Raw genomic sequence first — 25,746 nt, forward strand, 5'->3', positions numbered from 1 at the left:
GATATGTCATGGTGACTTTCTTTTGGGATCTACCTTGTATGAGGTTCAATGAGCATCTTGAGTGGATATCTTCTCATTTTTCACAATATCAGGGAAGTTTCCTTCCAACAAATCTTCAACAATTCTCTCTGTATTTTTGTCCCTCCCCCACATCCAAATTATGGGCACCCAGTGCTGTTGGTTGTAAGGAGTGAAGCCACCACTTATTCTTCGACCCCTCTCATGGGTGGCTAGGTGGCATGGGTGGAGACACCAATCCTCAGGCCTCTGATGTGGGTATGTGTTGACCCTGCTTAATGGACAGAGTCATGTCAAATGTCATGAACCTTCCTCTCCACCATATAGTTGAAAGAGTTGAAGTTAGAGTTCAGGTATATACCCTGTTGTACTGTGTTAATGAGGGCCTAGACTGTTGAAATGGGCCCACACAGGTCTCTGCAGGGATGAAAGACATTCAAAGTCTTTGGACCTCTTATGCCTGTGCCTTGGCAAAGGAGCTGTTTCTGCTGTGAGTTCTTGGTTTAAAGGACCCAGCAGATAATTTTTCCCTGTTTGTGAAATTGTTCCCTCTCCAATGCCAGGAGAATGGCTCAGGGAGCACGATGGATCTTTCTTTCAGCCCAGGGGATGTGGCAGTCTCTGTAGCCAGCTTGGACTGAGTGTAGAGCAGGAAGGGGGCAGGTAAATGGGAGAAAGGTTTTTCCCAAAGGGGCGTTTTTTGATCTGCAGGGTAAGTTGGATGCATGTACATACTTTTGCCAATTGAGCACCACTTTTCATTGATTCTGGAGGTGGGAGTGGAATCTCCATCCCTCAGTCTTCCCCAATTTGGAAAACATGTCCCAAACGCCATTGCTTGCCTCAGTGCTGGCCAACTCCTCAGTGCTTCTTAACCGTCTCTCCCTCCGCCTGCCACTCAGTCCGATTCCTCAACATTGCCTTAGATGTTCAGGGCTAGTAGATTGTCATTTATAATCAAGTCACATATTTTTTCATGTCCTTTTTTTTTTTGTTGTTGTTGTAAGAGGGACCATGGGAGGCATCTGACTACTCCATGATGTTGGCCGCACCACCTCTGTGTTTGATTTCTGAGGGTGGAGTACTTGTGGCATGTTGCTTATATCTGGAAATAGTATGGAGATTTAGTTGTGAGCCTTGTAGGGATTGGGGGAATTGAGAGGTGTGGGTGCTTTTGTGCCTGTTATTTGGGACTTTGTTGGAAATGTGTTTATGTGAATTCACAGTGTGGGGATTGTCCATGTGTTGAATGGATTCTTGGAATTAGATATTTGTATTGAAGTGTGTGGGTTGGTGGTGTTTACATGAACCTTTGTGATTCAATATAAGTGAGTTTTTGTGGGAGTGTGCAGGTCATGAGGTATAGGTATGTACACTCAAGGACTTGGAAGTGAGCTGTATGCAAATTTTGGCTCAGGGGAATACTTTGGGTGTGGCTCTTCTGCCATGAATTTTGGGTCTTCCTGTGTATCTAATGGCAGGTTTGGAATGAGTTTCTCTGCTTGACGTTTGGGCATATGAGCGAGTGTGCCTGTGTGTGTTAGCTTGCGTGTAAGGCCTTTTGGTTTTGTATATTTTGGGCATGAGGAAGGATCACTGGTATGTACTCAGGGCATGTTGTATGGTTGTGTTGCCTCAGTGCTTTCGTGGAGTTGCACATGCATCTGCCATGTTTGGTCTGGGGTTTGTATGATTCTGCATTCAAGAAAATTGGGGATTGGCTTCTGTATGAGTATTGTGGATTGTTTGATTATGTATAGGCAGGCATTGTGAGTTATATTAGTATTTGAAGATATAGGGTCATGTTTGCATATCTTTAGTTTCCTGAATAAATAAGGTTATGTTCAGGGTATGAGGACAGTTGTACGCGTAAAGAGTTTGTATGTTTCACGAAGGGGCATGGCAGTTGGGATGAATATTTTCTAGGGTCATGTGTAATATGTTTCAGTAGGGAGTATGGTATATTCTGGGAAATGAGGAGGTGGGTATCTGATGAAAAAACGAGGTTGTGCATTTGCATAGGTTGTGGGAGAAATGAATTTGTGTATGTACTGGAAGCATGTTGATGTGGTTATGTATGAGATTTTGAGGATGTGGCAGTTCTGGAACGTAGTATAGAGGGCCTGAAATGGGGTTTCCATGTATTTGTATAGGATGTGCAAGAGATATTTCATTGACTGAGAGAATATGCTGGTGTGTGTAATCATGAGTCAGTGGGTGAATTTTTCTTGGAGTGTTCTGCATGTCTTTCCTTGGAGAATGATAGGGTGTTTGCAATTGTGTCTGGGCATTTTTGGAGGCTGGGGAAACGAGGCCAACTTCTAGAGATATGTGACAATCTATGGTGTTCTGGGTGCTGTATACATTAAGTAATTGGGAATCTGTGTGTGTGTGTGTGTGTGTGTGTATGTGTTGTGCCTGGTATGTGTGGGCAAGTAGGGGGACCTGTGTGTGTGTCTATTAGCTAGAGTGCTAGAAGTGTTGATGTTTTGGAGTTTTATTTGCATCCCTGAATATGTGGGGGCTACTATGATTCAGAATTGAATTGACGGCAGCGAGTCTGGTTTTGTTTTTTTTGTATCCGTGGTTGTGTTTTGGGTGAGCGTGTAGGGTGTTTGTGTCTGTCTGAAAGCAGTCAGGGATCCTCTTTGTGCCTATTCTGGTCTAATTCTTGGAGAATTTGGTGGCATAGCTTGTATGTGCATTTTCAGTGTTTATTTGGTGTACTTATATGTATTAATAATACAGGTTGTATGTAGTTGTGTGTGTATTTGGTTTCATTGGCTTTCTGGGGTGTTTATTCTGGGGCATGTGGGGGGTTCAGTATGTATATTTGGAAACTCAGAGGCGTTCTATAAATTGTGCATTCATTTGGGAATTGTATATCGTATGTGTTCTAGAGATGTGTGATTTCTTGTGGGTCTGTATTAGGGTGACCTTTGAGGTTAGATTTTGAACTTGGTGGTGTTAGAGAGCTCGATTGTGTGTACAGTGTTCAGTGAGTATATATGGGTACTATTGATTGTCCACGTACGTGTTCAGGCACATGTTGAGAGAATATGTAGTTGTAGGAATTACTGTGTGTATTCATGGTCTGTAGGGTATTCTCATAAAACTATACGCAGTATGAGGTGTTATGTTTGTGTATTTAGAGTGTGGGTAGTAGTTTATGTGTGTGTTCAGGAGTTGTGAGGAGTTGTGTGTTCTGGAAACATATAGCGATGTTTGGTTTATATATTGGGGTGGGAGTTAAGGGTCCTTCTCGTGGTGCAGACGCAGTGTGTGTACATACTCATAGGAAAGTGGATCAGTTATGCTGGAATCAGCTCCAGTTAATTTGGGATAGTAGATGGTGCGTATCTCTGCCCAAGTGTGGGTCAGTGACATCAGGGTGGTACCTTGAAATTAGCAATGGCAGGATTATGTATATCAGGTAAATCGTCAGTGTTTACAAATCAAGGCTTGCAACGCTTGCAACGGAGAGTGAATTGATAACATTGGTCACTCTGCGTGTGTGTGTGTGTGTGTGTGTGTGTGTGTATGTCTGTCTGTGTATGTGCCTGTGTGTCATTAGAATGTGCTAAGCGAGAACATTTAGGCATCACTTGGGTACTTATTGGATAGTATGAGTGGGGCATTTGGGGCCTTATGCCCTTCTATGTCTTCATGAAGAAGACATGTGACAGTATTGTATCCTTTCATCTCACTGTTCAATCTCTCTGCTTAACAAATAATCTGAGAAGCCAGAATATATGAAGCAGAATGGGCATCAGCATTGGAGGAATGTCACTGACAACCTGGGATATGGAGATGGCAATCCTCCATGCTGCAAATGAAGAAAACTCGAAGAACTACCTGATGAAGGCCAAAGACCACAGTCTTCAGCATGGATTACACCTGAACATAAAGAAAATGAAATCCTTACACTGGACAACCAACATAAATAGAGACATATTTGAAGTTGTCAAGGATTTCATGCCTCTTTAATCAACAATCAAAAACAATGGAAGCTGCAGTCAGGACTTCAAAGGATGGTTTGCTATGGGCAAATCTGCTACAAAAGACTTCCTTAAAGTTATAAAAATGGAAGATGTCATTTTGATAAAAAAAAGTTGCACCTGTCCCAAGCCTGGCATGGCAGCCCCGCCAAAAGGTCCCCCCCTCAGAGATTGGTAGGGTTTCTAGACTCAAAGAGCACCAGTAACCAGGAAAGAGGGAAAACACAGTCTTAGCACCTGGGCCTGGGAACAGAGAGTCCCAAGAACCCTGAGTTGATGGGACTTCAGTTAGCTCAAAAACTGCCAGATACAGGCTTGCGCAGCTGGAATCCCTCCAACCTTGGGTGTGGGTATGCTGAACCTTCTGTGTGTCCCTGTGTTGAGATGTGTAAGGATGCAGGTGAGGGTCTCGGTCACACCCGAGTAAGTATATGGGGCCTGGCCTAGCTCTATTGGCTCAGAGGGGCTGACAGGTAAGGGAGATTAAACACTGGGTCTGTGTTCCTTGAACAATATGGAAGAAGATGACACATCCCTTCTTATACTAGGGCTTCCCAGCCACACCCCTCATCTCTTCTATCACAGGAGGCTTCAGGACACCAAAGAGAGAATGGATTGGGTTTTCTCTGGTGTGTCTCATCACTTGGTTCTTCCCAGGCAGGCTTGAAGCCAGTTCAGTGGGAGTAGGAGAAGCAAAGCAGGGTTGGAATCAGATAAGTGACAGGGGAGGGCGTGAGAAAGCCCTGTCCTAGAGAAAGGACTGGGAGGATGGATCTAGAGAGCACGAAGAAGGCTTTCTGTGAATAGACATGACTATTTATTTCTTTCCTGAGTCCTTTCTTTTCTGAAGCCTCACCATGCTCCTAGCACTGGGAGTGTCTTCTCTGTGTCCTGTTTTTCTGATAGGGCGACGTGATATTCTTTATTTTCCCCCATGACATGTGTAGCTTCAGACACATCAGATGGTGTCCAGTAACCATTGCGGACCCCAGTTGCCTCCACAAACACCTACTACCTCACTTGGACAAACCCAAGGACTTTTGCATCTTCATGATGTCCAGTTCAACGGGATGTCCGTACTTTGTTGTAATTATGTTGTATTTGTTGGCAGATATTTTATTAAATACAATATTTCATCGATAACAGATGGGAGGATTTTGTAGGATCTTTTCACTTGGTTTTGAATATTCGTTTTGTTGTTGTTGCTTTGTTTTGCAATCACTCCTCATGTTTTCTGCCTCCAGCCCTCCTAGCCATTAACCTGCTCTATGTCTGCATATTGTAGATGTTCATGTAAGTGGGATCATGCAATAATTGTTCTTGAGATTTCAGTTATTTCACTCAGACCAATGGTTTCAAGGTTCATCCATTTATTGCAAGTAACAGAATTTCTTTGCTCTTTATGGCTGCACAATATTGCATGTATCTGTATGGCACATTTTGTGTATCCAGTCATCTTTTCATGGACAGTGGGCTTGTTTCCACCTTTTTGAGTCAATGAATAATTCTGCAATAAACGTCAGTGTCCAAGTATCTGCTTTCTTGCTTTCAGTTCTTTTGTTTATGTACCTAGGAGTGTCTATGGTAATTCTTTGTGAATGCATTTGAGGTGCCATCAAACTGTGTTCTACAGTTTTCAATGGACATGACACCCAGTTTCTCCTATGTTTGTTTGCCTGTTTGTTTTTGTTTTTTTCTGTCAATAGCCATCGGTGTGGTGTGGAGTGATACCTCTTTGTGATTTTGATTTGCATTTCCCTAATGACTAATGATGCTGAGCATCTTCTCCCTTGCTTACTGGCCACTTGTATATTTTCTGTGGAATAATGTCAGTTATGTCTTCTGCCCCTTTTTTGAGTTGGGCCGTTTTTTTGTATATGTGTTCAGTTTTAGGCACTCTTTATATCTTTGGATATGCAAGTACAGATTCCAAGTATATTCTCACAATCAGTAGTTGTCTTCACTTTCTTGACAGTGCTCATTGATGCAGAAAAGATTTAAATTTTCACCAAGACAAATTTATCTGTTTCTTTTGTTTCTTCCCTCATATGTATGAAGAAGTGGGGAAAAAAATTCAGAAAACATAACCCTGATGTTTACTTTTAAGAGTTTTATGATTTTAGCTCTAGTATTTAGATCTTTGATGCATTTAGAGTTAATTTTTGTATATGCTATAGAGTATGTCATCCTTTTCCTTGTGGAGATCAAGTTGTCTCAGCATCATTTGTTAGAGAACTGTTCTTTGTATTTTGAATGAACTTAGCTACAGTATTGAAACAAATTGGGCAAAGATGTACGAATTCACATCTCAATTCTATACCGTTGGTGTCTACGCCTCTTCTTATGCCAGAACCAGACTGTTTTCTTTATTACATGTGTGTAGTGCTATTTTATATCTTGAAGTGTGCGTCCCATAGTCTGTTCTTCTTTTCCAAGATTATTTTTTTATATTCAGAGCCCTTTGTGTTTGCAATATATAAATTTTCTTGTGTTGTTGTGTATTTAATTTTCTCTGCTTCATTTAATTTATAAGTGGTAAGACATGGATCCTGAGATTTAGGAGAGAGGAATAGGAGAGTCTCAGCATCTTGCCCCAGGAATGAAAATCCCACACCAAGATTGCATGAAGGAAATTCCTGGAAGGGCTGATGAGGTACAGAGCTGGGAGATGTGGGGCCAATTTTTTTTTTTTTTTTTTTTTTTGAGGTACATGGCATGGGATGAAGAGAGAGTTTACCCTGAAGAAGAAAAGTGAAGCTTGCTGGGCTGTGCCCTGGCTGCCATCAAGGGCATAAGGAGGTTCAAGGAGGCAGAGTCCTGAGCGTCATAGTTTTGGGAGACGGGCAGGGTAGGTCTGTTCTCTAGATGAAGCTTGTTTTCCGAACATCACAGCATGTAGATACGTTTTATCACCAGTAGTATGTATATTTCTTTTTGTAATGAGAACTTTCCACACACCTGTTTAATGAAACCATGGGTAAAGAGGTCTCACCACAAAGGCAGATGTGAGTCTTCTTCCTGTTCCCAAATGAAAGCAGTCCTCAAGGCTTCGCACCAGCTCTACCCTGTGGCCTCCAAATGGTGACTGCTGAAATACCAGAGTCTGAAGCTATTCATAATAAGTATCTGTAATATAATCATGGGGTTTTGGAGAATCTGAATCTGTGGTCTAGATGTTGATTGAGAGGATGGTTACACCACGGTATTTAAAATTGCTGAAGCTCACAAAACAATAAATTAAATGGGTGAGTTTCATTGCATGGAAATTATATAACTCTGAGAGCTGAGTTTAACAGTAAGATATATTTTTCCCTAACTGTATTGGCACCTGATTTGTAACAGTAAAAGTTTGCACGATTTAAGGCCATTTGATGTCCCCGGCACAAAGGGTTAAGGAGGTGCCTGGTCATGGAAATGGTGGTTGTTCACGTTCACGAAGAGGCTCCTAGGAACAAATGCCTGGTGATCTCCTTTGGAAATTCAACCAGAGAATACTCTATGGAACACAGTTCTGTTGTGAAACGCGTGGGGTCGCGATGAGTTAGAACTGACCCAAAAGCACTGGTTTGGCTTTTCTTTTGGAACCAACCTGGCTACCTCTTACGGATTCTGTGACCTTGGATGAACTGTGTCCAGTATGTACAGTGGGAATGGCCTATAAATCATGAGATGACTTTGACTTTTATCTGTATCTGTAACAAGCACTGAGGAATATCTCACATGAAACATATTCAGCAAATAATAGCAGATATGAACATTACTATTGTTTTGTGTTAGTATCCTCGTTCAGATGAAGATAAGGGCATGCTTCCTGCCTTTAGAAAAACCACAGTCGACAGGGAGTAAGAACACGGGAACAGTGACATGCAGTGCATGGTACAGGGTCTGTGACAGGGTAAAGTGAAAGTGAAGCTGGGCACAATCTCAGGAATAGAAATGGATAAGCCCAGGACTTCCTTGACCTCTCTACTCATCCAGACCTGAGTCTACTCCAATATCCTTATAGAATCTTCTCTAGACCACTCCAGCCTTCCCCACTTGAACACTCTCATCGAAGAAATAGTAGAAAGCTTCATTTAGGCCCTGTTCTGGGAAAGCATATTCCATACACTCTCTCTATCCTTGCAACAGCTATCCAAATAAAATGTGATTATGCATGTGTTACTGGTCAGAAAGCTGTTGCTCAGACACCGGCAGTCACACAGCCAGCAAGAGACAGAGCTGAGATTGAAAGTCTGCTGTGGCGGACCCGAAATCCAGCCTTTCTATGGCCTCTTTCCTCTTTCTTCTTCTGGGCACATTGCTCAACTTGGCTGATGCTCAGTCTCAGGTGTGGGGAAGGGAGGGAATGCTTCAGGTGATAATGAAGTGTTAAGAGGTGAAGAGAAATTCAGGGAAAGTTGGTGGAAGGCCACACCAAACACAGAAAAAAACCTGGACCATCAGTCTAGGGTCCATTCTCTGTTCCTTTGGGCGATCGTGAAGGCCTGGTTACTCATTGCCACCAAGTGTGACCCACTATGGAACCAAGTTCCATTGGTTGTCTCCCTATATTCTTTCTTGGAACCAGGAGAGTGATATCTTCTCCTTCCCATGTCCACAAAGCATGGCACCAATTCAAATTGTGCACAAGGGACAAGAGAGGTTTGTTAATGGACAGGGGTTGTACTGTCAGAGCAGCGGCCAAGTCTGGCATACATTTCAGTCCATCTTTGCTACACTTGAGACATTTCAGCAAAGAGAATATTCAAATGGCCAACAGACACTTGAAAGGATGTCATTAGGCATCAAAGAAATGCGTATAGAAACCACAATGAGATACCATTTCACAGCCAGTACGATGGGCAAAATAAAAATAAAAAACTAAAAAGAGGGAAAAATGACAAGTGCTGGAGAGGATGTAGAGAAATTGGAAACCTCATCCGTTGCTTGTGAAAATGCAAAATGATATAGCCATTTTGGAAACACTGGCAATTTCTCAAAAACCTGGAGATATACCTGCCGTATGACCCAGGAATTCCACTCCAGGTGTATGCCCTTGGGATCTAAAAGAAATGATATGAACAGACATATGCACAGCTATGTTCACCACAGCACTATTCACAATAGCAAAAAGATAGAAACAATCTAAGTGCCCGACAACGGACAAATGGATTAGTAAAATATGCTGTATACATACAGTGGAATACTACTCAGCAATAAAGAAAAATGAGTTCCCTAAACACCTTGGAATATGGAAGAACCTGGAGGACATGAACAAGTAAAATGAGTCAGTCACAAAAAAACAGATATTGTATGTAATCACATTTATGAAATGACATGAAAAATAAAATTATACAGAAAATAATGTTCAGTAGCGTTTACCAGAGATGGGGTAGGGGGAAGGAGAATTTACTCTCTAGGTAGTAGATACTTGTTTATTTTTCATGAAGGAGAGGTAACGCTCAATGAGACTGAATTGTACAAAGCCTGATGAAGGCAAACCACATCAGTAAAATACACACGAGTAGAAAAAAAAATATATGTAGTCATATATGTGTATAGGCATGTTTACATGAGTGTATATGTGTGTGTATACAGGTGTATGTGTAGGAATACGTATATGCATCTATGTGACTGTATGCACACATGTTAATACATATAATAAAGCACATAGAGGGAAGAGTTGTGAATATTTCTGAGACATAACCAAATACCCTGATGGATTAGTTTTCTGGATTCGAAATATTTAAACTAGAGTCTTGTGAAACATCTTGGTCACTTGGGCTGATATGGTTCATCAAGTTATGCTTTACATCCTAGTTTGCTGAGTAGTGTTTGTGGTTTTAAAGCTTGTGAGCGGCCTACTAAAATGCAACTATTGGTCTCTACTCATCCGGACCAAAAGGGAACGTAGGAAACCAAAGGCTAAGAGAAGGAACTTGAATTGTGTACGTGAAGAATGTTCAGATGACAAGTCTTCTATTACATATATATTTACCACAATAAAAAGAAAATACAAAGTATTTGTGGAATCTAATAAAACTCCAGGATTCATTATACATTATACTTTCTCTTCTATAAGACCTAAGCAAATTCACTCCCTTTAAGAAATGCACACTCAGTCCAAAATCCAAACATTGCTGCTTAAGAGGCAGTTAATAAAATAAGAAATAAACCCATTTGAAATGCGAACACTCTCAAGCTTGCTCTTCAAAGCCTCTAATTCAGGACTCCACCTCCCAGCTTTCCTGCCCTTAGAAAGCAAGGAATTCATCACCCAAAGGTCGGTTTTGCCTCAGGCAGCCCTGCTGGTCATTCAAACCTCCTGGACTGCCTTGCAATGAGAAAGACTTGATTTTCACCTCACCTGCCTCTGCACTTCCACTACATTGTATTTGCATTTTTACAAGCACTGCATCATTCTCTCACTGTCCTCTGGGTCTCCACATCTTCTAGGAATGCAGGTTAAGAGATCTCTTAAGGAAATGTCCTCAATATGTGTCCTTCAGTTTACTTTTTCTTCTGTGTTGTGATTAGGAAACCATCTCAGCCAGTGTTACTTCCTTCCTGTCTAAACAACAGTTACAGTGGGAACAAATTATTTCTTTTTTAGTGTGTAAACTAAACTCATAATTTCAGTCAGCCCTTAAATAATCAGTGCTAGAACGGTGTCACTGTATTTCTTTTTTTTTTTTAAATTTCAATAATCTGATACTCTTTTTCTGGAAATTGCAAGATTTGCAGTATTTCTCACTTCCTTGGATCATGACTCTAAGACCCTACAGATCCAACACGTGGAGCTGGCAGGGCACAGGCTGAGAGAGAAAGCAGGGTAGCATCACACCTTGTCATTTCCTCTAATGCTCTGAGATTGGGTGGCAGATCACCTGTCTTCTGCGTCCTGTCACCCAAGAATGGAGATGATTTTTTTCAGTGGACAAGGCCTTCCTTACACTTTCCCACAGCGATGGTCAGAGAACTGGGTCCAAGGGAATTTTGTCCTCGCCTTTTCATGGCCAATCTTGGTAAAGTTCATATGCGCTAATTTAATCACATATGCTTCCAGGGTCAAAGATTTTCATGTAGTAGAAAAAAAGATTGCAGAATTTGGACCCGCTTGTTCCTGCACAATGTGATGTTCAAATCATAGGTCCTGAGCTCACTCAGTCAAATCCAATGGCCCAAAATCCATTGTGTCCATCAGGGAAAAAAATCTATGGATTCACTGACAAGCAGAAGAACCAAGGAGCAAGCCTGCTTTTCCTGAGTCCCTAGATAGTAGCATTTGCTTCACCAGTCCCATAATAGGAGGTCTGGATTGAAAATCATGTAAGGTTGCCCTGTGATAGAAGCTCAAATGCTGAGGAATGTTGCCAAGATTTTGCTTTTATCAGCCACAACAAGTAGCTTTAAAAAAAGTTCAGGTGGTTTTCTTCAATCTCTCTAACTTCATCATCTAAGCTGAGATGTGAGTAGAGTTGTACACTGCAGCTGCCGGAGAGAATACCAAGAAAGGCACATCAAGAAGCTGTTTCCTGGCTGCAGAGAATTAAGGGGTGGGCAGTTTCCAGAGAGGCAGAAGCTGCATGCAGGTGCTCTTTTCACAGTGACTGGGAAAACACTGTCGATGCTGTAAATAGAAATATTCTTCGGGTCTTATCAGGTTTATAGTTCAGCTAAAACTCAGAAATCATGAGGCAATTCAAGAGGACCACATTATGAAATGACTTTCTCACATAATTGTAACGAAGGGGGGAGAAGAACCCTTGTCTTCTCTGGAGGAATTCTCTCGTTTTCCACTACAACATGACTGCTGTTGCATTTTTCTGCAGCATTTCCTTCTTGAATCAAAATGTCTTCCTACAGGGACAAGATAGTATGTTAGTCCCAAACCCCTTGCCTTTGAGTGGATTCCTACTCATAGTGACCCTACAGGACAAAGCAGAACTGCCTCATAAGGTTTCTAAGGAGTGCCTGGTGGATTCAAACTGCCAAGCTTTTGATTAGCAGCCATAGCTCTTATCCACTACACCACCAGGGTTGTTAGTGCCGGTAGGGACATTTTTTTGTGTGAAGGCTGTCCGTGTGGAACACTCCTCCTCTGCCTCTCTCCTTCCGCCATACCCTCCCATCCAAAAACCACTGCTGCTGTGAGAGCAGGATTAAAGTTGTTCTCACGTGACTTTTCTTTTTGCAACCGCTTGGGGTTATTTTTTTTGGCGGGGGGGTCAGCACCCTCATCTCACAAGACCAGTTTTTCTACCAAGCCTCTGGAAACAACTAAATGAATACTTTTTCAAATCATTTTCACTATAATACACTGAAAATTGTGTTCATGGTGAGTACAAAGACAAACATTCTTTCTTTAAAGATGATAACACCATGGTTCCTACAACAATTTAGGACATTCATTGATGAGCCTGGATTCCAAAAAGCAAGAGTGTGTGATGGAGACAGGTGAAGCTGAAGCTGAGAAGTAGTGCTTCATGACCCAGAATGGCCAGCTAGGAGAAAGATGGGAGCTAGTGTGTGTGTGCATGGGGATTTGACTTGTGTGAGTAGAATCTTGCATTGGTCTCACGATACCCACCCATTTCAGGGCCATGGGACCTTAAAAACTGAAGATCCTAGGCCGTAGCATTGTAAGCACTTTTTCTTCAGAGAAAAAGATTTTCTGCCTTCCTCACCCTTACATCTGCTCTCTGCCCACTAAGCCTAGGTGCTCAAGAGTGTTTAGTGACTATTCAATATGCCAGATAATCAAAATGTCCTGCAGAGATTTTGTGAAATTGGTATGCTGGTTTGGTTTTGGTGCTGTGTCATGTGTTTGGAACCAAGATTTAAGCTCAGGCCTTTTGACTGCAAATTCAGGTCTGTTCTTCTGAGGGTAAGTCATAAGAGCTTATTGTTTTCTGCCTCTTGGTAGTTTTTCTAGATAAAATACAAGCCACAACGAGAGACTGTAAGGGCTGACTCAATAGGGGGAGAGCAAGTGGGAGAAGGGAGTAAGATGTATGTAAACCTACATGTGACAGACTGATTGGAATGGTAAATGTTCACTTGAAGCTTAATAAAAATTAATTAAAAAAAAAATACAAGCCACTTGTTGACTTCAAATGTCTGTTAAACAAGGAGTAATATTGTTGTAAATATATCCCCATTATTATGTGAGGAATCCTTGGAGGCCTTTATTTTCTTTGCTAAAACTGGCAAACCTATTCTTGGGGGGACTTTGAAGTTGAAGGGAATGTTAAAGTTAACATTGTAGACTCTAGACTAAAGAAATACAAATGGGGTCGTTGAACCCAGGCTGGGGACATTGACTTTATTTCAATTTATTATTCTAATGGAACAAATATATGTGTATATTGTAATACATCTTAATTTTATAAAGAGAAAAAAAGAGGAGGCAGGGCCAAGATGGGAAAATAATCTTTCCTGTTGTTCCTCTTACATCCAAGACATGGAAAAGAAGTGAATGGATTTTATATGACAATGTAGGAGCCCAGATCATCAAAGACAAAGCTGAGGAGTTGGACTGAGCAGCAGGATGCAGGAGAGACAGTTCAGAAGCAGCAAAGAAGTGCCAGTTGTGAGGTTCCAGCACCCTGCTGGCTGGATAAGTTGGTGCATGGCAGGCTGAGGAGAGCAGTAGCATTCAGGACAGGTTTCACCATGTCAGGAGAGCCTGGGCAGCGGAGAGTCTGCAGAAGCCTCCGGATCGGGATGGAAATGGTACTGGACCTGAGAAAGTTAAGTGCAAGGTTCTAACCTACTGCCTACTGTGTGGGAGTCAAAATAAGCCCTCCCCCTCCAAGATGCTAACAGGGGGAAGTGCCTGTTCTCCCTCCCCGCACCCACCTCCCGCTCCCCCCTGTCCACTCTGACACCAGTCAGGCAGTATTCAACAACTGCCAGGCCTCTAACCCAGATCTCAGGGCTGTCTGCACCCAAACTAGTCTCTTGGCTATAAAAATTCACCATGCCCCCTCAGCTGGGAAGTCAGGCCAGGAGCTACCCCTTTGCCTGGGCACTGGTATAAAGGGTCTGAGGACATGTAGCTCCCTTCACCCCTGCCTGTACCCGTGTGGGCCAATTCAACACCATGAGGGCATACACTTGAAGCCTGTTTTCAACTGCAACAGCCAAGGGGTAGTTGCAGAATCGTGACATTTGATGTCACCCTGCCCATTAAACAGGGACCTCATCCACACACATCAGGGGCCTGAGGGCTGTTGGTTATCACCCAAATCCATCTAGCCACCCAAGACAGGGGTCAGAGAATATACAGTGCCTCCCAGTCCCTAGAGCCAACAGCACTGGGTGCCAAGGACCAGCTGCATGACTCCTTTAATATCCCAAGCATCCTGAGAGCTGTACAGTGTTATACTATTTTCCCAGTGAAGATCTTGAAATGTAGAGGACTTACGGAAGTTTTCTAAAGTCAAACACCAGGGAATGGAGGAGCCAGGGCTCTGTCCTTCACTTACCATTATTGTCTTTCAATGTTTGATATGTACACTCCTCTAAATACCTGGGATACACCAGGATTGCAGGTTATGCTGAGGAGGACACTCTATGAGGTCCCTTCATGGTGTTGGCCGGGAAACTTCTGGGACATGGCATTCCTGAAAATTCACAGGTACTTGCAACAAAATTAGAATTTGGAACTCGGAGAAAAAAGCATTGGGCTGAGAGGAAACTTTGTTGAGTTCCAGGGAGCTTCCAAGTTGAGAATCAGAGCTACTGAGGGGAAGGGGCTGGAGAAGTGAGGCCATGGACACTTGGATTGGAGGACGTAAGTGCAGATTGGAGGGCAAGGACTTGACAATTCTGAGGAAAGACCAGAGGCGTCCTCTCCCCTCTTTCTCATCTCTTCATTTTGATTTTTTCCCCAACAGAATCTTACTTGCGGAGGTCTCCATTCAGATCCCAGTTAGGAACTTCCTAACAAATGCAGCAGCTCACAGGCACCAAATGCCAAACCACTGGAACACCCAGTGCTCTGAACATGGGGTCTATGCAAGTGCCCGAAGAATCAGACTACTAATACCTCAATGCTTCTCAGCTGTTCGTACCAACCCTGCTCACATCTAGCCTTGCATACTCCAGGCATCCAGGTCTGCCATAAACATCATCACGTCTCCGCTTTTCCTGGGCTGTATTGTTGTTCTGTAAGGTAGGTTTCCTCTTGTTTGTAAGGAACTTTTTCCAATGTAAGTGTAAGACTAAATCTACATCAATTTAACCCAGAATTTCAGTCATCGTTTGGAAAAGAAAGGGAAGAGTACCTATAGGATGCTCCTTGGAAGGTTACCAAGTTACCTGAGGTCAGTCTCCTTGACCACAGCAGGATGGACCTTCCCAATTCGGTTGAATGAAATTCCTTCCTTTCCAGAAATAAGGCAAAGGGACCTCCTAACTTCTCTATTTTCATGGCTCATATACACACTATCTAAAGAAATCTTCACAAGTATATTTCCAACACATTCTGTCTCGTTATTGTCCTCACCAGAAATAGCATACTACCATTGCTTATTTAGAAGTCCTCTTGAGAATTCATGATACCACTTCTTAGAGTAAATGCAGAGAAACAGAAAGCCATGTCCCCAAGAAGCCAAGTCTTGATCCTGTCAAGTCAAATAAACCACATAGGAAAATCCCTGGGTGTGCTGAGGATCATTTTAGATCTATTGTCCGACATCTTCCTAGCAAACAGAAAAAAAGCACCTTAAAGAAAAGTGCAGCCTCCAGGCTCAATTATAGAAACATTAGTTAATGGCCAAGAAGGCTGAAAGGTTGAAATGCCAATTCCATTAATAGATGGTTAAGAGACAGAGATATTGTTAGGATACCCACAGAAAGCTCCCAAACCAAGCCACAGCTTGTGAAAAATGGGTGATGACAGTGATCACTGGCGATTTATCAATGAGCTGTGAGAGGCCGGAGCCAGACTGTCCCCAGGAGCATTCTGAGGACATCAGGTAAAGCTGGAGGAAAGAGCTAAGTCAGTCACATATGGATGTTGAAAACGGGGGACACCTGTATCTTTTTCTTTTCACAGCACCACAGTCCATCCAGCAGTAGAGGAGGAACGGAAGAAAGAGTCAATGAGAGTTTCTGCCAACAAAACTATCTTTAATCTCAATTTACAGAGGACTATTCTTCAAAGTAAAAGTAAAGCTACTGTGCCTCATCTCCCACCATGGAAATACATGTGCACCCTGCCCAGGCTTTGGCCTCCCCTCTGCCCTCATCGTATCTGTACAACAGCCAAGAAGTACCACTAGGTTAGGGGAGGAGCATTAGCCTAATAAGTATGGGGGAGGAGTTGACAACTCTAATCTATTTAGGGGACCCCAACTTGAGGGTCTGACATATAGGAGAGCTCACTACTGGCTAAGAAGATGCTTCTTCCTTTTTCCATGTGTGGAAGGGTCACACTTTCTTTTTAGAGGCAGTGAGGGTTGGACCTCTCCCACGGTCAAGGGTTGCCTCCCAGAGACTCCAAGGTCAGCCCCTGAGTAGGGCCGCTTTGCAGCAAGTGATGGAGTTCTGACTTGAGCTGGGATCTTACACTTGGCAGCTGTATGTCCAGGTTGGCTAAGACTCACTGTCTCTGGAGATCGGAGCTGGGATGCTCCCCAGGTACCCCGAATTCCATGGTGCAGAATGCTGGAGGCAGGCAGAGGACTCTTGGAAAGACTCCAGGGCAGTAGGCTTTCTTGAGATGCCAAGAGGAAGTCAAGGCTGGGGAGTTCCTCCTCTTCTTTTTCTTCTTCACTGGACCCTTCTCCTTTCCTAGGTGTTTCACTACTAGGAGAGGCTTGTAAGGACATTAAGGTTCCTCTGTTTCCCAATCTAGGGTAGGTGCGACTAGGACGCCGTTGAGGAGAAGTTGATTGTGCAGACTTAAGTTCCTGTGACATGGGCCTCCATGTAAAGAGATCAAGTTCTTTTGACGTAGACAGATGACTGTGTCCGCTGCCATCTTTTGGCAGGTCATCTGCATCCAACTTTCTTGTGCTCATTTTCTTGCTCGTCTGTAGTTGGCTGTTGTGGTTATCTGTGCTCCTTGCATCTTGACTGCTCCCAGACTCTGTACAAGGTGACTCCCTGGTTGGCACGCCATAAGTTGGGGATGCCTCCACACCCACGTTTCCTTTCAATTCCAGCAGTCGCTTCTCTACCAGCTGCAAGGAAGGAAAATGGATAATTACTGATTCTGTACAGATTGTGAGAACATGTGGCTGAGTGGGTGGTGGAGACCATAGTATTGGGACAAGATTTAGGGAAGTTAGTCACTCAAGTGTCCTTCAATAACTAGTACTGCAGCTCTGCCTCTCCGTCCTCTTCTGTGGTTTTCCCAAACGCAATGCCTTACCATTCCACTCCTCTTCTCTGCCATTCCATTATCTCTTACCTCCTCATTCTGCACTTGCTCCCGCACCTGGAGCTGGCCTTCCCCAGAAGCCATGACAGCCAAGGCACTGTCAGGTTAGTTGAAATCCTGTGGGTTTCGTGTTATGATTCTCCCTTCCTCCTCTGGTTTACCTGAGTGAGAGTGAGTCCTTCCTCTTCGTCCAGCTCCTGCCTTAAGGTCAGGGGATCTACCTGTGATTCTGGTGATAGTAACATTTCCAGGAACTGAGGGTGAATAACTGCTTCCACCTGTTGACGGAACGAGGAGGCTTGTGAACATCTTTGACAAGGAGTAAACACTGATTTAGAGGTTCTAGAAGACAAGGAATAATCTCCCCCTCGAATTTGCATCCAGTATTGTATTAAAATGTCACCACCCCAGCCTACACATACTCAGACACTCATACACACACACATATGCACAGAAGAAAGGGACGCACACATTGATCATGGAGGAAGGAACTGAGCTTAATTACAATGTCTGGGGTAAAACTCCAGATGTTTGGTGGCTGGAACGCCAAAAGTACAGAGCCCACAGAACCAAACCTCAGGTCCCGGCCCACCTTGGTGATAAATCCTTCCTGTGCACACAGCTTGTCAATGTAGCTCAGGAGTCCCGGGTCTGGATACAGCTCATCCTCTTCCTGTTGTTGCTCATTTTCTTCTTCTTCATATTTTCCATCTGGCTCCACAGTGGCTGAATGGGCAGTTCCAAGGAGATCTTCCATGATCTCAACATGCTCCTTGACAGCTTCGGGAGGGATTTCATGGGACCGCTTGGGCTCCCAAGGGTGCTCGGTTCTGTGTCGATGTTGCTTAGGGGGCTGTGCCATGGAAACTCCCTTCTTTGGAATGAACACTATAGGTGGGGTTGGAAAGAGGATGTTTATGCGGCAGCAAATTCTGGCTCTTACACCTGTTACAAATTGAATTGTGTCCCCAAAATGTGTGTCAACTTTGCTAGTCCATGACACCCAGTATTTTGTGGTTGTCCACCATTTGGGGACCTGATATGATTATCCGATGTGTTGTAAATCCTAACATCTATGATGTTAATGAAGGAGGATTATAGGCAGTTGTGTTAATGAAGCAGGTCTCAGTCTACAGGACTCGATTGTATCTTGAGTCAATCTCTTTTGAAATGGAAAAAGAGAGAAACAAGCAGAGAGGAGAGGAACTTCATGCCACCAGGAAAGAAGTGCCCAGAGTGAATCCAGTCCTCTGGACGCGAGGTCCCTGTGCTGAGGAGTTCCTAGATGCGGGGAATATTGATGACAAGGACCTTCCCCCAGAATCAACAGAGAGTAAAAGCATTCCCCAAGAGCTGATACTCTGAATTCAGACTTCTAGCCTCCTAGACTGTGAGAGAATAAATTTCTGTTTGGCAAATCCATCCACTGTGGTATTTCTGTTCTAGCAACACTAGATAACTAAGTCACCACCCAACCCCATGTTGTAAAGGCAGAATTCTGGAGACACTGTCATGGTTCCTGGTAAAGCAGGCATGCCTGAAGCCACAAACACTGTGAGAGGAGAAGATGTAAGAGGCAGACAGTCTAAGACAGTCAGCTTGTGGGGAAACTCGAAACTACTTCTTTTACAAGAAGTCTCATTGAGACCCACATTTAAAGCTGATTAGATGTTGGAGCCCACTTTTGATAATCCATGTGAGACTGTAGTTATAAAACGTAACCACCTCACTACTAGGGTGTAATGAAGAGTAGCGGAGACCCCAGGCATCTGGCAGTCTCTGCTGATAGAAATAGCCATTGCCCCCTCTTGAAAGAAAAGTACCACATGTGAAGACAATGCCTTCTCCCAGCATAAGCAGTCCCTACATACCTCCTTTGACCCCGGGCCCGTAGCTCCTGTTGACCTTGCTTAGCCATACCTGGATGCTGGGCAGCCACAGTGGATGAAGGCCTGTGAGGATCAACATTGCGTGGAGCCGGAGGAGGCAGGCAGACAGATGCATTCCTCTGCTGCAACATCTGAATCTCTGTCTCCTCCTCTGCCTCAAACTCCATGAACCTGACAAGGGTGAGGGAGGCACAGGCTGTGCTGAGGAGAAGGCAAGATGCACCAGGAGCCCCAGGACCAGGCAACAGCCAATTATGGGGCAGTGGAGAAAGATGTGCCTTCAATGACCTGTCCAGATACCCAGTAAGTCCATTTCCCAGGAGGCACAAACAAGGTTTGGATCCCTTACATGTTCACCACATCATCCCTTCACCTTCAGCACAACTTATCATAACATAGGAAGGTTGTGAAGGAAATGAGCCATGCCTTCTTGGAAGCTCCTCCTGACACAGCCATAGTGCTCACTACCTTTCCATACCCTTAGCACCTGATGGCACACCACAACACTGACACTGGTTGGTTGAATTGAATCAGACCTACATGACACACAGCAGGACCCACTCATGCGCACCGTTCTCCAAGCCTCTCCTGCCCTTGCCTAAAACGCACATGGTAGAGGTGAGAGCCTGAACCTGGAATGAGATGAAGGTGATTGCAGATAACACCAAGGACTAGTTCCTAGAGTCCCGGTCCTAGTCTCAAGCTCTGAGGCCTTGAGATATAAACCAGGTGGGCAAGAGGTCCAAGAGAGATTTGGAAAAAGGTGGAATGTGAGGTTTCCCAAAAGCCTCAGGCTCCTTTGATGATTTTTTTTTAAACCAAGGGAGGAAAGGCAATGAGGGACAGAAACACGTCCAACAGGGTGACTGAGATGCTGCCTTCCCCTGACCACACCTTTCCAGCCTGGGCCATTCTTGGATGGTTGTAGAATACTTTTGTACCAGTTGTCATAAGGAAGAGTGGCCCCAAATTCCGTGTTATCTATACGGACATTGAGGCAAGTGGGAACTTGTCTGGTACAGCATATCCCCTCACTGCAGAGTGTCCACAGCTTGGACTGTATCTCCATGGGTATCCACAGTGTTTATCCCCATTCTGTCTTAACACTCCAGTTTCAGGCCATCCACAAATCCAACATGTAGAAGGGGTGAGTTTCTTAAAGAATGTAGAACAGAAAACTCCAAGCAGTGAATGTGGTGGTAGAAGTTGTCTGAGGGTAGAGCGGGATCATCAGGGAACCAGGAGCCCTGTCCAACTTCACACCTCCTCCTCACACAGACCCTGTGATTTGTACCAACCCTCCCTCTTCATTCACACCTCATCATTCAGTCCCAACAGGGCCAGGATGCCATGGACTCACTTTTCTGCCATCTCATAGAAGATCATTCGGTCAAAATTGCTTTTGCGCTGCCATTCCTGTACAGACCGCCAGAGTCCCTCCTCCAGGGTCATGGTGGGCTTCAGTCTAGCCAGGGATCGCAGGACTGGGCTAAATACCCATGCATGTCAGTAACTTTGGACAAATACATATTCCATCCCCATCTTGACCCCACCCCTACACACATCCCCTGCCCATCATCACATCTATCTTGCTATTTGTCCATGACAGTCCCTCTTCCAGTGTTTTAGAGTTCAAGTGCTTTTGCCTCCAGAATACCATAAGCTGTTTCGGAATCCAGGGAATCCCTAAGACTGCTGGAAATTTGGGTTTAGTGGACTGTGTCTTTATTCTTGGGTGAGTGCTGGGGAGTGGGGAAAAGAAGAAGATGCCTTCAGTCTTTCAGCCAATGAGAGCAACATGTATGTGGAAAAACATCCTGTGAATGTGATCAGAGTTCCATACTGATTGACCTGTTGGGAAGCTCAGGGTTGAGAGAGATGTAGGCTCTGCTCTGAAAAGATAAAGCTTCCCACATGACTAATCAGTCTGCCTTTCATTCACAGAAGCCCATGACCCTGCACTTCATTGCCAATTTCCACTCACACACACTGTAGCTAGGACAGTTTTGCTCTTGCGGGTACTTTTTATGGACTACACTTTATATATTAGGTCATATCGTCTTCTTAGCTCTCCTCTTAATGAACTGAAATTGTCTCCTTATTTGATGAGATACTCTAGGGTGAAGGTGTACAATGCCTTGCTCAGGATTACAAATCTAAGGAGGACAGAGCCCAAGCCTTTCACCACTATGCATACTCTACCACCTCCCTGTTGTAACGGATATTCTCCAGAGGAATGAGGGTGGGAGTAAACTTAAAGTGGTTGTCATAGGCCTTGCCCGTTTCACGTCTCCTGAGGCAATGGCCAAAATATGCTGAGCTCTTTCATTGGAAGGGAAAGACCAGTGGAAGAACGTAGTTTGTGATCTGAGACCAAAATTCACATCATGGCTCCTCACTTTACCACAGCATTTAAAAAAACCAAAACCAAACCCTTTGGCATTTTGTTGATCCCGACTCATAGTGATACTACAGGACAGAGTAGAACTGCCCCATAGATTTTCCGAGGAGGGGTGGTGGATTTGAACTGCTGACGTTTTGGTTAGCAGCCATAGAGCTTAACGACTATGCTACCAGGGTTTCTACCATGGTGTTTAGTCTCTTCAAAATAATTATTAAGGTAACGATTCCAATATAAAGATTGACTTCACGTACAAGGTGGTCAGCGTCAATTGAGACAAGATACCTGAATATGTAGTACACAGGGAGGTGTGTATAATATTATCGGGAATATACCTTCTCATAACATATCCCATCACCCTCATGACCTTCTGTCAAGTGTTCCTAAAGAGCCTAACCTCCATTGTGTCTCCCCAAGATCTCTTTGTTTGAAAGCTACAAGATAATCTCAGTTGTCCCCACTGATTGGGCACTCACATGAGAAAGCAGGAAAGAGCTTCTGTATCAGGGCTTTGGGGATGGTGCCTCCGGGCCAGAGACTTGAAACATTGCCAACGTCGGTAGTTCTGGTAAACACTCTGGGGATTACAGGAGGAGTCATCCAGCGAAGGCCTGGATTGTGTGGCGGCCAGGCTTTTCTCCCCAGAAGAAGCATGTTGGCCTGAGCAAGCCTTCACTTGGGGGAAAATGGAGGCCAGCTGGGCAGCTGGTGGTGGAGCTTGAAGAGAAAGAGCTGGGGAGCAAACTCCCCTACAAGCCTGAGTAGCCACAACAGAAGTGGCAGGGATCACAGCAGAGGCTTCCACAAAAGGGGGTGGGGCATGCTCAACTACCCCACTGGGAGCCCCTGGGGCACTCCAATTAAGTGGGGTCTGCCCCATGACAAAGGTCTGAATTCCAGGGAGCTCTGCTGAACTCCCTTCTGTCCTCACTTGAACAATGACCTTTGCAGGCCTGGCCCCACAGGGGCCAGAATCCCCAGTGCTCGGCACAAGAAGTGTCCTGGGAAAAGCAGAGCGCCCAAGAGGGGTGCCTGGAAGGCATGATGAAGTCATGAGGGGCCGTGGGTGCTGCATCCAGGGTGTTTGCTGTGGAGGTCCAGGAGTGTGTGGGGGAAAGGGCAGTGCAGTGAAAGGAGACATGGAGGCACCAGGATTCATGGTCATATCCGGTCCCAGCACTGGAGTTGCTGTTGAGACAAAGGAAAAGAGTAAATGGAGGTGGAGGAAAGGCAAGCAAGTGTTAGGTCATCCGAATTCCCTGCCTGGTCACTGGGAATCAGCACAATGAATCTCGAGTGATGGGCAGCAGTATGGAAGAGGGAACTGGTGAAGACTGCAAAAAATCCTGAGATTAAATTAGATGTTCCTTCCTTCCAGTTGAGAACTTTACTGCTAGAGAACTTGTGAGGAGTTCAACCAGACTCCCAGGCCCCTGTCTACCAAGAAGTAAGAGGCCCAAGCTACCACTGACTCACAGAACCTGTATCAGGAATCCCAGGCAGACAGGCTCTCACTCTCATAAGCTTTTTCCAACCCACAGAAAAGGGTTGACATCCACTGTGTCCGAAATGCCCCGAGCAGGCTCACTAGCAGGGCAGGGACTTTCTGAAGTAGAAAGTGTCCTCTAGATTTTCTTGAAGGAGTGAGTCTTTAAGTAAGTGTTTTCCCCATCTCCTCCTGAGTGTTTCTTTTCATGATGTCTGCTACAAAACCTCTTTCCTTCTTTCCCCAACACCCTGTCTCATTTTTCTAATCTGCCTCTTCGAGCCTTCCTAGGTGGGATATTCCGGGTGGTGTTGAGTCCACTCCTTATTCCTGCTCAGAGAGCTTGTCCCCAGGGGAAGTGTCAAACTTGAATTCCCAAGAGTTGGAGGGGTGGCAGGAATCTGATAACACACCCCCTCCGCTCCTGGCCTACTCCCTCCTGAAGACATCTCCACAGGCTTGGGCACTGACCACAGCTGTCTGGCAGCCTTCAGCATGTGAAATCGCCACGTCCTGGACTCAGAGCGTGATCTGACTCCAACAGATGCTCATGGATCCAAGAAAAGGAGGGAAAAGTTTGAATCTAAACAGGAGTAGAATGTAGGACTCCAGACATTCTACAGTGGGGGAGGGGTGGAGGGCAGGTTGGGATGAGGAGACATTCCATGAAAGGGATCTGACAGGTAGGCAAAAGCTACATGTTTCCTTCAAATTACAGTTGACAACACAAATCATGTGAACCTCTTATGGCCATTTGTCGGTTCTTTCTTAGATCCAGAGCACAAAGGCTCTACTCTAGACTTCAATTCTTATCAACATACCTAGTTTTGTGCCCCTATACCCACCCTGTTCCCCAACTCTAGGTGGTAGGTTCTTGAATTGTTACAAGGTCACCAGTACTTCATGAGCAAAATTCAGGACACTTTGTCTAATGGAAGGTGGGGTCCTTATAGAGACAAGGATCTGAGTGCTCGAAATTATGGTTTTCTGAGAAGTTCCATTGTGTTTGGTGTGTGTGCATACAGTATCGTATCCATTATTGTTTAGAAAGCAGTCCTTGTGTCCCTGAACTCCCATTCGTTACTGAAAACTCTGGGGGCTGCAGCATGGCCAGCCTTACCCATGATCCTTTTTCCTGGAAAGTCCCACTGTATTAAAGGAAGGCCAACAGCCTCTAATTCGATGACCTGAAGTAGATTCCTGTTGTTTCTCAGGTTAATGTATTGTACATTCATATTCAAGGATCATATTCCTAACAATGACTGTAATTAAGTAATTAGAGAAAGATACCTCTGAAAAGTCAAACAGTTCCAGATAGATTGTACAGTGGCAACGCCTCCCCCAACCCCCACACCTTTTCTTGGCAACCAAATTCTCCATCTGAGTGGAAATCGATGACATTTTCTATTTCTTTTTCCTCTTTCCAAAAATATTGTATGTGACTGAGGGTAACTAACAGAAGCTATGCTCATTTATCCGGAGTGCTTTCAGTTTCCTTTTTTTCATTATACAGTTAAGGTGTGTTCCTGTATAGACATACCCCGTGCCGTATATATATATTTTCCGTTAAAATTAATGCAAGCTTGTGTGTTTATAGTTTTTTTTTCCTTTCTGGATCAATGATCCTATTTGTATTCTTACATACACCCTAGATTGTACAGTGAGAACTTTAACATTTTCGTAAGCTTCAAATTACCGCGAAATAGGCTTGCTGGATTTAGCAAGTAAAATACAGGACTCCAAGGAATCCCTGTGTAATATGGGGACATGCTTCCAAGAACGCCGCACCAACAGGACTCCACAAAAACATTAGTCGTTGTTTCTCAAAAATTTGATGTTGACAAGTGGCCTGTATTTTATCTGGCAAACCTACAGAGGTTAAAAAAAAAAAAAAAAAAAAAACACCTTAGCTATTATGACTTACTCACCCTATAAGAACAAAACTGAATTTGCAGTCAGAAGGTCAGAGTTGGAATCTTGGTTTTATAAACATAGAAACACAGCGCCCAAACCAAACCAGCATGCCAATTATTCAGAATCTTACAGGCCATTTTGATCATCTGGGATATTGAATGGTCATCAAACGCCCTCGAGCTCTTGGGCTTAGTGGGCATGGGAGCTGATATAAGGACGAGGGAGAAGAAAATCTATTTCTCTGAAACTAAATGAGCTTAGGACGCAACTCGATGGCAATGAGTGTTTTTTTTTTTTTTTTCCTTACAGCCCTGAGTTTTTCAGGTGTTAGATAGACCCCCAAGGCCCTAAAATGGGTGGGTATCTTGAGGCCAAAACAGGATTCTACTCACCAAAGTCAAATCACACACACACTTGCTCCCATCTAACCCCTACCTGGCCATTCTGAGCCGTGAAGCCCTACACACACCCTTGCACTTTGGAATCCAGGCTCATCAAGCTATGTGCTCATATCTTTGTGGGAGTCATGGTAGACTGTTCATTCAATAAAATATGTTTGAATTTTTTTTAATCATGAACATAATTTTCAGTGTATTAAAATGAGTTGAACAGCACTCATTTTGTTGTCATTTCAGGAAGAGACACTTGAAGCAAAATTAGTCATG

At 44.1% G+C, this 25,746-nt stretch overlaps 1 protein-coding gene and 1 long non-coding RNA gene across 2 annotated transcripts in view; one reads left to right on the forward strand and one right to left on the reverse strand.

Annotated features, from left to right (window-relative positions):
• Positions 1 to 7,258, forward strand: part of LOC126082773 (uncharacterized) — a 55,669-nt gene extending 48,411 nt beyond the window's left edge. Inside the window, exon 5 of the long non-coding RNA XR_007518645.1 lies at positions 6,723 to 7,258. This is a non-coding gene — a long non-coding RNA (uncharacterized LOC126082773). The remainder of the gene's footprint in view (positions 1 to 6,722) is intronic.
• Positions 7,259 to 16,390: 9,132 nt separating this feature from the next.
• LOC126082528 (NUT family member 2G-like) lies at positions 16,391 to 23,829 on the reverse strand. Its single transcript, XM_049895028.1, is given in 9 exon segments — positions 16,391 to 17,191; positions 17,553 to 17,669; positions 17,984 to 18,279; positions 19,312 to 19,451; positions 20,641 to 20,769; positions 22,158 to 22,869; positions 23,197 to 23,287; positions 23,757 to 23,811; positions 23,813 to 23,829. Coding segments are annotated over 9 exon segments (2,358 nt in total).
• Positions 23,830 to 25,746: the final 1,917 nt, after the last annotated feature.

The sequence above is a fragment of the Elephas maximus genome, chromosome 9 (genome assembly GCF_024166365.1).
Source record: "Elephas maximus indicus isolate mEleMax1 chromosome 9, mEleMax1 primary haplotype, whole genome shotgun sequence".
Classification (NCBI taxonomy): domain Eukaryota; kingdom Metazoa; phylum Chordata; class Mammalia; order Proboscidea; family Elephantidae; genus Elephas; species Elephas maximus.